We start from the raw sequence: 14,818 nt of genomic DNA, 5'->3' as shown, positions 1-14,818 counted from the left end.
TCCAAATTTGTTTTACCATGTTGACTATTTATTTGCCAGAAATAAATTCTTAAGCCCCACCTCCCAAAAATAGAATTTTATGGAGTTGTCATGGGTTTCTTTTATTTATCTAGAATGGGTGACGGAGAGTTTTTTTTTTAAAGAATTAAAAAAATAAAAGAATGAACTAATAGAATCAAACCACAATTCTCTAAAAGTGAGAAGTAGTGATTGAAGCATTTCAATCACTTCATTAACAACTTTAACCGCACTTTAAAAAAAAATTAATAGTCGAAATTTCAACATCTAATTTAATTAGCATTCAGCAGATGTAGACCTCGGTAGAAAGATAAAGTAAAATGTTTACAAGATTCGTCTGCCAAGCGGTATTAAAAAAAAAAAAAGATCGTCTGCCAAGCGCTATAAAAAAAAAAAAAGATTGTCTGCCAGGCGTATAAAAAAATTGCCACCTGAGGTCTTATATAAGATGTAGGCTGTCTCGACCATTGTTTTAAATCACTGACAGTCGACAGCTTGAGAGCTGGACTTTCTTTTTGTTGTTGTTTTGAGTAAGACAGTAACTGAATGTCGTAATTTTCTGAAACTTTAGGAGCTATTGTCTTGCATGTGTCCTTTCTCTTGCTTTCTTTTCTTGTCTAGCATTTCTTTTCTTCCTGTTTGCCTTTTTCATTTCATTTTTCAGTATCTTGTTTTAAAAAAGTGGTGAAAACAGCGTTGCAGTTTAGTCTATTAAGTTTCCCGACAAAGTTAAAGTAAAATAGATCTGAAGCATGTGCATAGCAATTCTGTGAGCCGATGCTTTGAGTTCTGATACCATTTTATAAAGATATATGCTCAGCAATTAACAAAAACTTCATTGATATAAGGTGAGTCTTTAACGTCATTAAATTTCACACACACATACTTATAAGTGGAATCAATGTAAATTAAATTATAGATACCATAAAAATGCATGCTGTAACGTACGAGTGTGATATTTTTCTATTTTCTTTCAATATCATCACTAACGTTTCATTTCTAAAGTGGGTTTGGCAATACATATTTTGACAAAATATTTATCTTTTAAATGGGGTGTTCTATATTTACTTAATATTGATGACAACTTTTATGATAAGGGCATAGGAGAACGTGGACTGCATACATTCATCTAAATAACATTTGAAACCGTGAGTTGAGCACTCTGCTAAACGGTAGTGAAACATGGTCAACCTACTCTTGGCAAGAAAGAAAAGAAAAGCTGAAGATCTTCTACCTCCGATGCTTAAGGTGGATTCTTAAAATAAGGTGGCAAGATAAAATAATCAACGAGGAAGTCTTGTGAAGAGAAGGGTGACAGGACATTCGCGATGTTAGTAACAGTAGGCGCCTTTTCTGGCTGTACATGTTTATAGAACGCCACAGTGTCGACTTATTGAAATATTGTATTTGGTGATCTCACTTCTAAGATCTAATCATGTATACAAGTGCGACTAGAAACGACACCAACAGTTAGGGGAAAGTAAAACATGATAGATCCACGTGGAGGGCAGGCAAAAAGAAGTGTGCTGGATCCCAGTGTTAGGAAGAAGGCTGAAATCTCTGCAGCATCTGCTGATTACACATGCCTAACCTGTCGCTGTAGATGTGTATCTAGGATTGGTCTCTTTAGTCAGATGAGAAGTTGCAAAGGGAAAAGATGATTTCTCAAGACATAAAATGCCAGAGTTCACAGTATTGTAAAGTATCGCCTTGCTTGAAGAGAGACCACCACCTTACAAGAGACTTAAGTGCATACTTATCTTTTTTCTTAAATGAACATCTGTTACTCATTAGGCGAAACATTACTGATTTTTATCTTGTCATTAGCATAGAACCGATGGAATGTCGAGAGAGCTGGTAGCCATCTCAAACATTGTGCTGCTGCGATGCGAAGTATATTTCCTACTAGTGTCTATTTTAAAAAGGTTGTTTTATATGTAATAAGTTAAACACCACATATATCTTTAATAACTGTCTTCTTGTGAATTTAAAATGTAATCTAAATAACAAACCAATGTTTTCATATGCACTTGAAGTTTTGTAATTTTATTGTCGTTAGATATAAATAAAAATAATATTTTGTAAAAAATTAAAATAATTAAATCGATCTCATATTTAAACTTTTTCTTTTTTTACTGCATATTATATCTTTCTTTGATTTTGTGAGCAGGTCAGGAGGCGCTCTGTGGGAGATACCTATTCTCTGCTGCTCAACATTAAATTATTTAAACAGTAGGCAGATGTTAGCGCTCAATCTGTGCACCTCGGTATGGTGACCAAGGGGCTAGAGTCGCCTAAGTAACCAGACATACTAACCTAAACTAAATGAAAGCAAGATAACGAAACTTTAGTTTAGGATAAATAAACAAAACGAAACTTTATTTACATACAAATAAATGAATCAATAATAAAATATAATATATACACTAACTTGACTAACCACTACTACTGAACCCATCAACTAACTAAAACCCTCTAAATCTACACCACTACAAACACTAACAAACTAACCAAACCAACTATCTAACTAAATCACTACAACTACTGCCCTAGACCTAGATCTACACAAACACACTACAATAAACTAGTCTAGATCTACAATATCCTACTACTATAACCAACCCATAACTATAACCAAAACAAGAATACCTTAGCCTTAGTACCTTACTATTAGTATTAACTAAGAACAGAAACAGACTATAAATATATAACTAACTTCCTAAGCCACTAAGGCAACACTTACTACACTACAGAAACAAAATAAATCTACATCTACAGCAGAGTAATAGCAGTTATAGCACAGCAGAGTAATAGCAGCATGTATTTCAGCAGAGCAATGTCAGCAGCTATAATCTACAGCAGTGTAATTGCAGCAGCTAAAAGCAGTTTAAAACAGCAGTTACATTCAGCAGCTACATTCAGCAGTTAAAACAGCAGCTTAAAGCAGTAACAATAGCCTGCAAAACATAAATGCAAAACTATATTATATTCTATTAGGACTGGTGGACGCCGCATCTTTAATACAGCATGTTGCCAACTATTATGACAAATAGTCCAAGTAGAAAATAAAATAACTACCTTACACATAGTGTGACATAGATCTAGTAAAAAAAAAAAAAATAGTTACAAACTTACAGGCAGTCCCAGGTACAGAATAATAAAATAATTAGACGACAGACCACAAAGATCTTCGGCTGTCACACAGACATACTATACTGACCACTGGTCAACTGTACACTGAACTGTTTTAAGACAGCATGTAGTACATCCCGCACTAACCTATATAAATATGCGGAAGTACAATTATAAAATCTGACACTAACCTATAAAAATAAAGTATATAAAAATAGATCTAACCTATACAACAAAAATACATATAAAACTAGCTCAGGGTGCTCAAGCTCACATTTTATTTTATTTTTTTACACCGGCCTTACAGTAAGCAGGCCAGGCTAAATCTGTAGTTCTCGACTGATTCATTTAGACAACTTTAGAGGATTTGGCTTTTTAAGAGTTTTACTAACTTTTTTTTTTGAAGATCCAGCTGTTAATTCTAATTTTCTTGGTGTTTTTCTTCTGTAGCCAGTAAAAGTGATACTTCTAACTCTGTAAACCTTACAACCAAACCACACATGTATTATTTTTATTGTTAAATAACGCATGAAAATCTTAATTTTATTAAACATTCTCTTTATTCTGCTACTGTAGGCCTATATCTATCTATCTATCTATCTATCTATCTATCTATCTATCTATCTATCTATCTATCTATATATATATATATATATATATATATATATATATATATATATACATACATATATATATATATATATATATTGTTAATGATGATGATGATATTTCTACAAAGCTTCTATCAACTCTGTCTTTCTGGTAAAGACTTTGTACACGTTATTTCTTCCACACCCCATTCTCCGATCAAGTTGAAATTTTAAACAATTATTTATTGTTCCTAACGAAACAGGAATCATTTAAAACAATAGCCATTAGTCAATTAATTATTCATAATTAATTATATTGTTTGATATCGAATAGGGGAAACAAAATTCTACATTATTGACAGATATAGTTGTAAGTGCGGACAAGTAATAGTTCTTCTCATTAGATCAGCTTTTTTTTAAAGATATATATTTTTATATATATATATATATATTCGCTTTGATTTCAATACCAACAAAAATGCTGGCTAAATGACTTTCTTTTGTATAGAGAGTGCATCCTTCTCATGACCTACTTCTGTGGTAATAATATAAAATTGTGAAACACTTTGGTGGTTCCAGTTTTGATAAACATTGCTTTATGACTATATTTATGATCGCCTTATCTAATTGTTACAAGTAGCTGAGGGAAAAGGGAGAAATGAAAGTCTAATTATAGAACAGACATTTTGACGTCATCACATGGAACAAAAAAAAAAAAAAGCTACCGTAACTGAAATAATTCAAAAGACGTCATACTGCACCTAAAGAAAATTGCTTCCAACTTTTTTAAAAAAAAGTCTTACAGAGTTTGTGTCTTTTGTGACACGTTGCATGAGACAACCTCAAGCGGATTTCGTTCCATCAACATAGCTCCTCCTCTTTTTTTTAACCTGAAATAACTACTGAAATTTAGGACAAATAAATTCCGTTAAAACAAAATAGCAGAGATAGTTTATTTTAAAAAGGTGGTAAATTAGTGGTTCTGTTAATAAGATGAATTTGGTACAAAGGTTCAAACCCTTTGAAGTTAACCTGATGATAATGATTTGTTGGTTTGGTACAGAAGAATATAAAAGGACAAAAGAAGCTATGTGATGGTTATATCTTATTTAGCGACATGCAGTGTCGAGAGGTGCCGGACAGGAACAGTCACTGTGTAGACGTTATTTACGACATTGTTTTGTTTGGGGCCTTGCTGCGGCACTTTCGGAGGTCACGCTTGCTGGCCATTCCGGAGCAAAGATCAACTGGCGATTGGCTGGTCTGGAGAACCCTTAAAATGTGAAGCTAGTTATTTTGCAATCGGAGCGCACTATTCATCTGTTATATAACACATCTTCTAGCGGACCTTTTTTGTTACACAGATGTCGTCAACCTTCTGGCACAAGAAATCTGCCAAGAATCAACTGAGGCGTTTTGAAATCTCTTCCTCAAATAGTTTTTCATTATTATTGTTGCAGGCGCTAGAAAACTATTTTGCAAAGATAGAATTGAGCGTGTTTATAGTTTGAACTAGGAAGAGCATTATTATTAACATTATTTGTATGATAATAATTATAATCTTTATTATCCACGTGTTTTCAACTAATACCGTTATTTAAATCGTTTCCAATGTTTTACAATGGAATATTTTTAGACTACTTGAACTAGAGGAGAATGGGAAGATATGGGCCATTGTATATCGAGAGAGAAGGAGGCCTAAGGGTTGGATGCTAAAAATAACACATTCAAATCTAAACAAATTAGAAAACTCAATTCAATGTTTTTAAATGTCCTCGTTGAACTGTGCTTCTATGCTCTGCGAACTGTGTTTGTTTTTTTTCTAAGTAACTTGAGAAATAAACAATTCCTAGTGACTAGTCTCCAATCGAATTCGAGCCAACTCAAGTCAGCCAAAGTAATGCGTGTCTCTCTACCGCATACCCTCACCATTACTTACTTTTATTTCATTGACATCAACAACTCTTGATCATTCAAAAAATTTACTTAAAATGAAAAATAACAAGCAAAATATAAAAGGTTCTTTAAAAAAAACCTAATATTAGCTGATATGGCATAAATTATTTTGAATCAATCGTGTTATTAATTTTTAGTATATCTAACCATGATCTAACAATAAACAAGGTTACAAAGACAGTTTGTGTAGAAACACAAACTCAAAATCGGCAGGTTTCAATATTTTCAGAAGAATATCGGTATTAAATTCTATCAGAAGTGGCAGGTAAAAAGACAGGTTTCAATATTTTCATAAAGAAGATTAGAATGAAATTCTATCAAAGGCTAATGACAGAGAAGAATGGAAAAAGAAGGTTGACAGATCCTGTGTGGTGCCCCAATGATCCAGCAGACCAAGGGATATGTAAAATTGAAGCTAACTGTGAACTGATGTCATAATGATTATCTAATATATTTAATTGTTTTGCAAAGAGTCAATCGCTTAGCGTGAGTCTCTTATAAAAAAAGAAGAATGTTTCGAAAGTGTCCGTAAAAAAAAATCATTTAGTTAAGTGTGCCATTGTTATGCAGTTGCATTGCAGTTCACGCGAAAATATGAAAAACTACTTATTAATTGTTGTTCTAAATTATGTTCCACTTGTATGCATATTAAATAGACTTTTTCTCTTTAAAAATATTTTTTTGACAAAAAATCTAAAACCATTTGCATAAATGTGTTAAAAATATGGTAAATAGTCATCTTCCCTACTAAATAGCCTCCAATGTTTGTTACTATTAATAGTGAATAGTTGTAAAAATGGAGTATTTTTATGAAAGAACTACTCGAATAGTTGATTTTAGAAAAAAAAAAGTAGCCGTTGCATGAGAACTTTGAATAGACTAAAATATCATGATGTCGGATTTTCAATATCTTTTCTAGTTGACGAGATCTAAACGGGACGACAGACAAACCACACAAACAGATAGCGTCTTTGTGTTAAAAATGTGTGGCTTTGGAAATATGTTTATTAATATTTTTGTTTAACGTAACTTTCATGCGTATAGCATGCTCAGTGCGCTATGTTCCAATCACTTTTGTGGATTAGTGTGTGTGAGGGAGTGGGTATCCGGGAGAGGGTTTCAGTGCTGCCTTTTTGAAAAACAATTTTTTTTTTTAAATTGCTCAAGCCTGAATTCGAACTCGAGTTTCAACGATGGAATGCCGACTTGTTAACCACTGAGGTAGCGAAGTACTTATAAAAGTAGAAGGTTTTATATTCTTTTGTTAATTTTAAAGTTTTAGCCAACGACCTAAACTCTACACAAGTCTTATCTCCCCTTAGCTTGGTAGGACCTACTGTCTCTATATAAAACTAAAACAAATTTAATTAATTACGACTAATTGATGAACTAATTGGTTAATTTGTTGGTTGATTCATGTGTTGTCATCGACAATGAATCCGTTACATTTTTTTTTGTACTTATGTTTTGGAAGAGCGCTTGTGTTGCAGGTACAACTATCCTAATTAATCAATATTTGTATTCTATACGGAGTAATTATGAAGTTCTAGAGTGACAAGGTGTTGGCCTGTATTGTATGAACCATGTAATTATGCAGGTTCGAGATTTATGGAAATTCCATGTCAAGACAGAATCCTTCTTTACTTTTTGTGTGTGTGTGATACCTTGATGTTTCGGTTTCGAATAATATTTTGTGTTGTTTTCAATGTTCTGACCTAATTTAGCATGTGATAAAGAAGAAAAACGGCATTCTTTGGCTGGAATGTATTGACTAACTTGATGTCAGTATTATTTTACATGTATGTGTTAGAATCACATATATATTAATATCACCAACTGAATTAATCATAAACCATGCTTCATTTCACCGATGCGGTCTTAGGATTTGCCATAGGATTGATATCACAAGTTGTAGATTAATGTAGATTGGAAACAGACGGGATAAGGGAAGTCACCATCACAGTGTTAATACAAGTCACCATCACAGTGTTATTACAAGTCACCATCACAGTGTTAATACAAGTCACCATCACAGTGTTAATACAAGTCACCATCACAGTGTTAATACAAGTCACCATCACAGTGTTAATACAAGTCACCATCACAGTGTTAATACAAGTCACCATCACAGTGTTAATACAAGTCACCATCACAGTGTTAATACAAGTCACCATCACAGTGTTAATACAAGTCACCATCACAGTGTTAATACAAGTCACCATCACAGTGTTAATACAAGTCACCATCACAGTGTTAATACAAGTCACCATCACAGTGTTAATACAAGTCACCATCACAGTGTTAATACAAGTCACCATCACAGTGTTAATACAAGTCACCATCACAGTGTTAATACAAGTCACCATCACAGTGTTAATACAAGTCACCATCACAGTGTTAATACAAGTCACCATCACATCTTCCATCGCAAAAATAAACAAATGAAATAAAAATTCTCAATAAAAATCTAAAGTTGGTTTGTCCTAAAGTTTTCCACCTTGGTATCACGCTGTGCAGCTCGAAAACGCCACTTGTTCAAACAGAATTGTAAAATTTTGGACACTTTCGTAGACCTGTAAAGACATCCAATTTACTATATAATGTCTTATAATGTTTTTCCCCATTTATATTGTAATTGTATGTTTAGAACTTTAGTTTATATTCTTATGGTAACTTCATTTTAAAAATATCGATAGTTTGATTAGTAGCAAGGATTAGCCTACATCTAGACTATTCTAGAGGTACTACAGAATATCTTGAATTAAACTTATGAATTAATTTATTTATCTAGCACTGAGTTTCTTGATTTCATTCATGCATACCATGCAATATTCAACTGTTCAGTCACACACGGTTAACGATAGTGCAATTTCCCACACATAACAATAAACCATCTTTATTAATTATGAATGACAAAATGTGTTCTCTTTTAATTATATTCCAGCTGAATCGTAAGTTGCAATATGTGGCTCCAAGCAATCTCATTGGTGACTGCTTTTACAGCAGTTCATGGTAAGTTATATCTAGTCCATGGTTTAGGTTGTTATTTGTGTATGTGTGTCGCACAAGTTTGTTCTTCCTCTGGTTTTATAAGGTCAATTTAGGTCGATTTACCAGGAGTTCCTGGAAATCTCCTGAAATTGCAAAATATACGAAAAAGTCCTGGAAATATCTGGAAATTATTAAAATCTTTAGAAAACTCATACATATCTCCTGAAATATATAGAAATTATAGTCATTTTGGGGTGTCAATCAATATGGAAAAGGCCAATCCTACGCGCGATAAAAAAACGGCATTATGCAATACCCGTAATTGTGGAATCTAGTGAAAGAAGCCTCTCGCGCCTCAAACTAATAAGGATTAATTGAGCTCAACAATTCTCGTAGAGAGATTAAAACATTTGGTAATTCTTGCTATTGAGAAACAGAATTCTTATGATATACTGTATGACTTCGCTACACGCAAGGCTCGTAAAGTAATTCTGTACGTAGTAAAGAATGAATAAAATGCAAAGACGAATATATTTTCTTATACAAACTCTTAATTTTCACTTTTCCGTATCCCTACCCAAACTGGGCCCCCGCGAAATCCGTTTCGCATTGGGCCCACAATGGTTTAGTCCGGCCCTGCTATTTAGTGACGGGTGAATACTACTTGTTCTCCCACCTTTCCATTTTTTTTCGCCTCTAAAATTACGTGGGGTAACTCTAGTCCGTCCGACTTGCAAAAATACTTTCCATTACTTGGTGTCCAAAGAGAAGTATGTATATATATATATATATATATATATATATATATATATATATATATATATATATATATATATATGCCTATATGTATAGATAGATAGATAGATAGATAGATAGATAGATAGATAGATAGATAGATAGATAGATAGATAGATAGATAGATAGATAGATAGATAGATACCGCTGAAGTGAGAGCTCTCTATTTGCTGTATGATCTTTTCGGGTTCAATACCCCTTTAGATGTCTGTAATTTTTATTTGTAATTTTACACATTTCTTAAGCCAGAACTAAATGCGCACACACAACAAATGCTGGGCATTGTCAAAGCAGTGAGCATCAAGACAGTGTCATGGCGGCGCTATCATTATTATAGACCGCATAACCATCTGTAATTTAACTTTCTTTAGTTGTAGCGAAACCCAAAATTCGTACTTAGAAGGCAGGAAACATTGTCTTAAAGTAGGGTGGGTGTGTATCTCTATCCGTGTTAGAATTTGTAAGAAAAAGATAAGTGCACACACACACACCAAGTACGTAGTCCATTTTGACTATCAAAAGCAAAAGATTTAATCTATGTACATTGTAAATACCTTGATAAGAGAACTAGAATCAAATGCCGTGTTTAGTCAACATCGAGTAGAGAATGTAGCCTAATATGTATTAATTAATATGAAAAAGAGAGACACGTATTAATTAGCCTACATGAAGGAGATAATATACAGAAAGAAAAGAGGAAAGGTGGTAAACTGTTTGTTTGTTTGTAAAAGATTTTACATGTTTCGGATGTTCCTTCAGAGTTGAAGATAGTTTACTTCCTAGTCCAAACCTCCCGCAGGACGACGGGGGATGGGAGCGGGCAGGGTTTGAACCCAGGACCATCGATAAATCCAAACGACAGTCCAGCGCGCAAACCGCACGACCAGGCAGTACAAAAGCTCATGTGTGTGAGAGAGAGGAGAGTACAAGTACTGTCACGTATTATACATTGTATGAAGTACATATTGACACCGAGGTGTTTAAGAACTATGCATGACTTACAATACATTTCAAGCCTAGCTAAATAGCTTTTGTTTCTGTTCCAGTCAATGACGGGTTAGGGTGTACTATTTACTATATAAGAAAATGACGTTTTTACTATGTTCAAATGCTAATAATGTATGTGAAAGAATGATGTCAAACGATTTTGCTTCCTATATAAAGCAACTCAGGACAGCTCTTGTAAACCTTAACATCAACAGCAAGAAAACCGTTCTTCAGTGGAGTCCAGGACACATTGAATTAGAAGGCAATGAAAAAGCAGACATACTGGCCGAAGATGGAAGAACGAACAAACAAATGAAAATCCCTCTCTATCCAGAAGAAATGATGAAAATGATATTGTGTAGAATAAAAGAGAATTGGGCCAGCTCTCATCCCCATTAGGCCTACAAGAAAAAGGACGTCTATTATAAGCTTTATCGACATGACCAACCCATATTTTTTTCGACTCCGAACCGGATACAACAGAATGAGACAACATATGTTCCGAAAGCTAAAAGTCGGGACTAGTGAAACTTGCCCTTGTGGAGCATCACCAGAGACTGCTGACCAAGTCATTCAAAGCTACATACTACATCAAGAGTTCCGAACAAGATTCTGGCGCCAAAACCCTCCAATAGAAGAAAAACTATACGGATCACTGCCTGTTCTGCAAACCACTGCGCGGTTCATCTCAGATATAGGATTACGGATCTGAACCCTCAAACATGTCAAATGAGAACGAAGAAGAAAAAGAAATGAAGATGTCAAATGAGAGACTCGAAATGTTTAAGAAAATAAATTATTTATTTTTCAGGGATGTGTTTTGGTGTACCCTTGCAACAACCGCCCGTAGGCCTGACTTGTCCAGACCATATGGTGTATTACTCTCAGTTGTGTATATGTCTTGGTGAGTCAATGCTTAATGTCATGTACTAGTAGAAATGTTGAAATACACCAATTTATGATTTCATTCAAATATTTAAGCTACCTCATCTGAAGACATAATTACAATCTCCAATGTTATAACCATGTCTTGTCTCTGTGTCTGATGGTGTTGTGTTGACCACCATTCTCGTTACAGGCCTTTTTTAAAGTCTCGCCAAGTGTAAACTCATCATTTTCTTCCTATAGTTTCTTTTGCGTGTCTCTTTTCCTTTTTTTTTTCTTCTTCCTGTTTCTGTCCCCTGTAGGAAAGTCTGTTAGCTAGATCATCGTTTTAAGTGACCTATCTGCTTATGTCTGCTGTTCATTTAGAAACGTCATGTTTGTAATTTACTTCTGTTATGTATTGTTGTAATCTTGGTGAGCACTGGGAAGCCCATTCCATCGGTACATTAAAGAAGTAATTTACAAGTCTGGTTTTGGTCTTAATAATACTATTTGAATGTATTAGATGTTAAAGACAAAACAGACAAATATTACATTATAATGCACAAATGCACTCAACGTTAAATGAAAATATACCACATTAAGATTAAATAATTATATGTAAAAAGTAATCTTATATTTTTGTTAATTCATCTCACATATAGGCCTACAATGAGTTTTTTTTTTAAATTCTTTGATAACTTCCTAATCTTTATATAGCAATAAATATTTTAATAAGATTTGTATTGTAATCCTAGTCGTTGAACGTAAACTTATGTTGCCTACTAATATGCCCAAATCAGATTGATGATTTTTGCGTGTCCTTCCACTTTGATGGTAGATATATAATAAACAAATATTTAAAGTAGCAAAGCAATGTGTCGAAAATATAATCAGTAATTGTACAAATGACGGACTAATGGACCTCATTCACCAATCGTAAATAAACACATTTAGCCACGTCATAATATTGATAAAACAATGAAAAATACGTATCACGTGACAGCCTTTATGGATTACATGATTTGTATAGAAGATATAGAGAATCACGTGGCTAAATGTTGCTAGTTTACGATTAGTGAATGAGGTCCATTCAGAATGCACGATTAAAACATAAAATATTTTGCTCAAAATATATACAAAGGTCATGCTCAACAACAAGTTATCGAATATGTTATATAAAAGTTGCACTGCAATTTTTTCTTTAAATTGGTATGTTCCATAATTGTCTGTAATTTCGGGGTAATAAGGTACAGTGACACTCATCTACTTATGTTGACAGATCGACAAGTAAGTTTGTAATAAATCATGTCTGCACCCGAAGGCTTCAGTTATAATTAGGTTAATAATCTATTTCTTACTTTCTCTCAGCCACTCTATTCGTTCAGGTGGTGCAAAGAACATGTGTAAACAGAAGACGATCATTTTATTACAATTATTACAATCATTCTAAGATTTGTCTCATCTCAATATATATATATTATGTCTGTGAATCAAACTTTCAATCTTTTTATGTAGAAGATTCTCATCAGCAGACGGCACGGTGACGTAGAAAAGTGCAGTATAATAAACGAGATGGCAAAGAGAGTGATGTCCCCTGTACCGCCCCTCGCGTTAAATGCTTAGGTTAAGACATAGTGAAACACGAGAAATCGGAAGACAAATGATGCCAAGGGCTTGTTATGACAGGTTTTGGCCTAGTGCCCATGTTAAATGGGCCCTTAAAACAGACGTAAAGAACGAAAGACAGAGAGATAGTGTCTTTTTTTTTCTTTCTATAACTATATCAAGATGGGAAAAAAAGGGGGGGGGGGAGAGGAGGCATGCCTATATTACAGAAATATTAAAACTGTATATTTAAAAAAAAAAAACACCTGACTTTCCATTATAACGTTTGTTGCTGTTATATGTTGTATTAATCTTCACACATAACTTTTAAATAATTCATTTCATATGTACAACAAGGCTTAGAATAGCGTTAAGAAAATGTATGAGACTAAAGGAAGGGGAAAAAAGAAAAAAAAAAGGGGGGGGGTGAATACGCAGCGAGATGGTTTGTTACTGAAATAATTTACGCAAAAGGAAGTATTTCTAAGTGAAGCTTTGGGTGGATTACTGACAATCTAAATCTTTCACCGTCTTAGCCATGCATAATCACATGTTATAGCACTGCTCAAAACTATTGCTCGGTTTTATTTTAACAAAATCTAATGCTAAGTATCGTCATTATGTAAAACAATTTACCCCGTCTTTTTTTGTTGTTTGTTTAGAACCCAAACACCTAGACCGCTTCAATGAAATAGGAACTCTAGGTCTACGTGAAGTTCCAATGGCGTCAACTAATTTCATGGATCCAACGGAAACATTCAAGAGCAAACTGGACGCTTTACGTCACCGACTAACTGCCAGCTTACCAGACGTCAGCCATCACGGCTACGGGAGCGCCATTGGCGACGTCCGAATCCCGCTGACCATTTTCGCTGATCGCTATCTCGTGCCGTCTAATGCCCTGGACAGTATACTCAGTTCCAATTACAACGGAATCCCGAGGTCTTGGAGGATTGGCGGGCTCCTAGAGTCGTGGTCGAATGAAGCGCTAGCACGAGGTGAGATCCCGACAGTCAACACCGGCGGCCCTTTCAACCCCGCTACGTCGGGATGGGGCCCAGGAGTCAACGACCTAAGCACGCTGTCTCTGTTAGAAAGACTGCACAATATGAGGACCATGTGGAGATACGCTAGTCAGCCGGCAGAAGACAACCGGCTGACAGAGGCCAGGGTCGCCAACGAGTTCTTCAAACATCTTCCAATCACAGGCATTTCTCCGGATACTGCCAGGTCATACTATTCCGCTGCTGGTGTTCCAGACGCGCCTCAGCCACAAAAAATGTTGACTCAATCCCAGTTAAGCCAAACCACGATAAACCAAAAACATGACGAGCTTCTCACGAGCGGACTCGGTATTTTACCAAAAGAGTCCATAAGAGGTCGCCCAGGTTCACACTTGAGAAGGATGACTAAAAGTCAGAGTACATCAACGTCTGCCTAAGAAACATATCCGTTTTAAAACACCAAAGTTTTGTACATTCAACTAAATAAGAATATACAAATATCCACGTATTGTTAAATGTTGCCATTTGAATTGATTTGACTACCTGTCAAGAAATCAGAGGATTTTATAGTTAAAGAAAAAGACAATTGTACTGTAAGATCAAGTGTAACACTGTAAGATCAAGTGTAACTATCACTGATATCTTAAAAAAAGAAGACTGTCTAACTGTCTAGTAAGTCTAATGTTTGTTTTCAATTAGAGATGTTTAGTTGAGATGAAACTAACACTGTCTGGTGCACATGTCTACACTTTATTTGGAGCAGGAAATATTGGGGACACTTGAAATATTTTGGAACGTAATTTATTTTCTGGTATGCTTCAATTTATAAGAATAAAACAAATCCTCCAAAAACAAAACAATCAATGTCTGTTC

At 34.6% G+C, this 14,818-nt stretch overlaps 1 protein-coding gene across 3 annotated transcripts; it reads left to right on the top strand.

Annotated features, from left to right (window-relative positions):
* Nucleotides 1-419: 419 nt before the first annotated feature.
* On the top strand, nucleotides 420-14,805 carry LOC106072021 (uncharacterized). Of its 3 annotated transcripts, none has more exons than XM_013232270.2 (5): nucleotides 420-548; nucleotides 683-866; nucleotides 8,641-8,708; nucleotides 11,281-11,373; nucleotides 13,604-14,805. In XM_013232270.2, exons 3-5 carry the CDS (start codon nucleotides 8,660-8,662, stop codon nucleotides 14,380-14,382), a joined length of 921 nt encoding a protein of 306 aa, XP_013087724.2. In that variant the 5' UTR covers nucleotides 420-548; nucleotides 683-866; nucleotides 8,641-8,659; the 3' UTR covers nucleotides 14,383-14,805. The 3 variants fall into 3 exon arrangements, with proteins under 3 accessions (XP_013087724.2, XP_013087738.2, XP_013087732.2); XM_013232278.2 differs by having other exon boundaries at nucleotides 445-548; nucleotides 701-866; XM_013232284.2 differs by lacking the exon at nucleotides 683-866 and having other exon boundaries at nucleotides 439-548.
* Nucleotides 14,806-14,818: the final 13 nt, after the last annotated feature.

This window comes from Biomphalaria glabrata, chromosome 1, assembly GCF_947242115.1.
Source record: "Biomphalaria glabrata chromosome 1, xgBioGlab47.1, whole genome shotgun sequence".
Taxonomy (NCBI): Eukaryota; Metazoa; Mollusca; class Gastropoda; family Planorbidae; genus Biomphalaria; species Biomphalaria glabrata.
The sequence above is the reverse complement of the archived record's forward strand: the minus strand, read 5'-3'. Positions and strand labels throughout refer to the sequence as shown.

Excerpts from the sequence above, each read along its gene's own strand:
- LOC106072021 (XM_013232270.2), top strand. The coding sequence starts at position 8,660 with ATGTGGCTCCAAGCAATCTCATTGGTGACTGCTTTTACAGCAGTTCAT. Across the intron at positions 8,709-11,280 it reads TGCTTTTACAGCAGTTCATG|GGATGTGTTTTGGTGTACCC; the intron begins GTAAGTTATATC and ends TTTATTTTTCAG. Across the intron at positions 11,374-13,603 it reads TCAGTTGTGTATATGTCTTG|AACCCAAACACCTAGACCGC; the intron begins GTGAGTCAATGC and ends TTGTTTGTTTAG.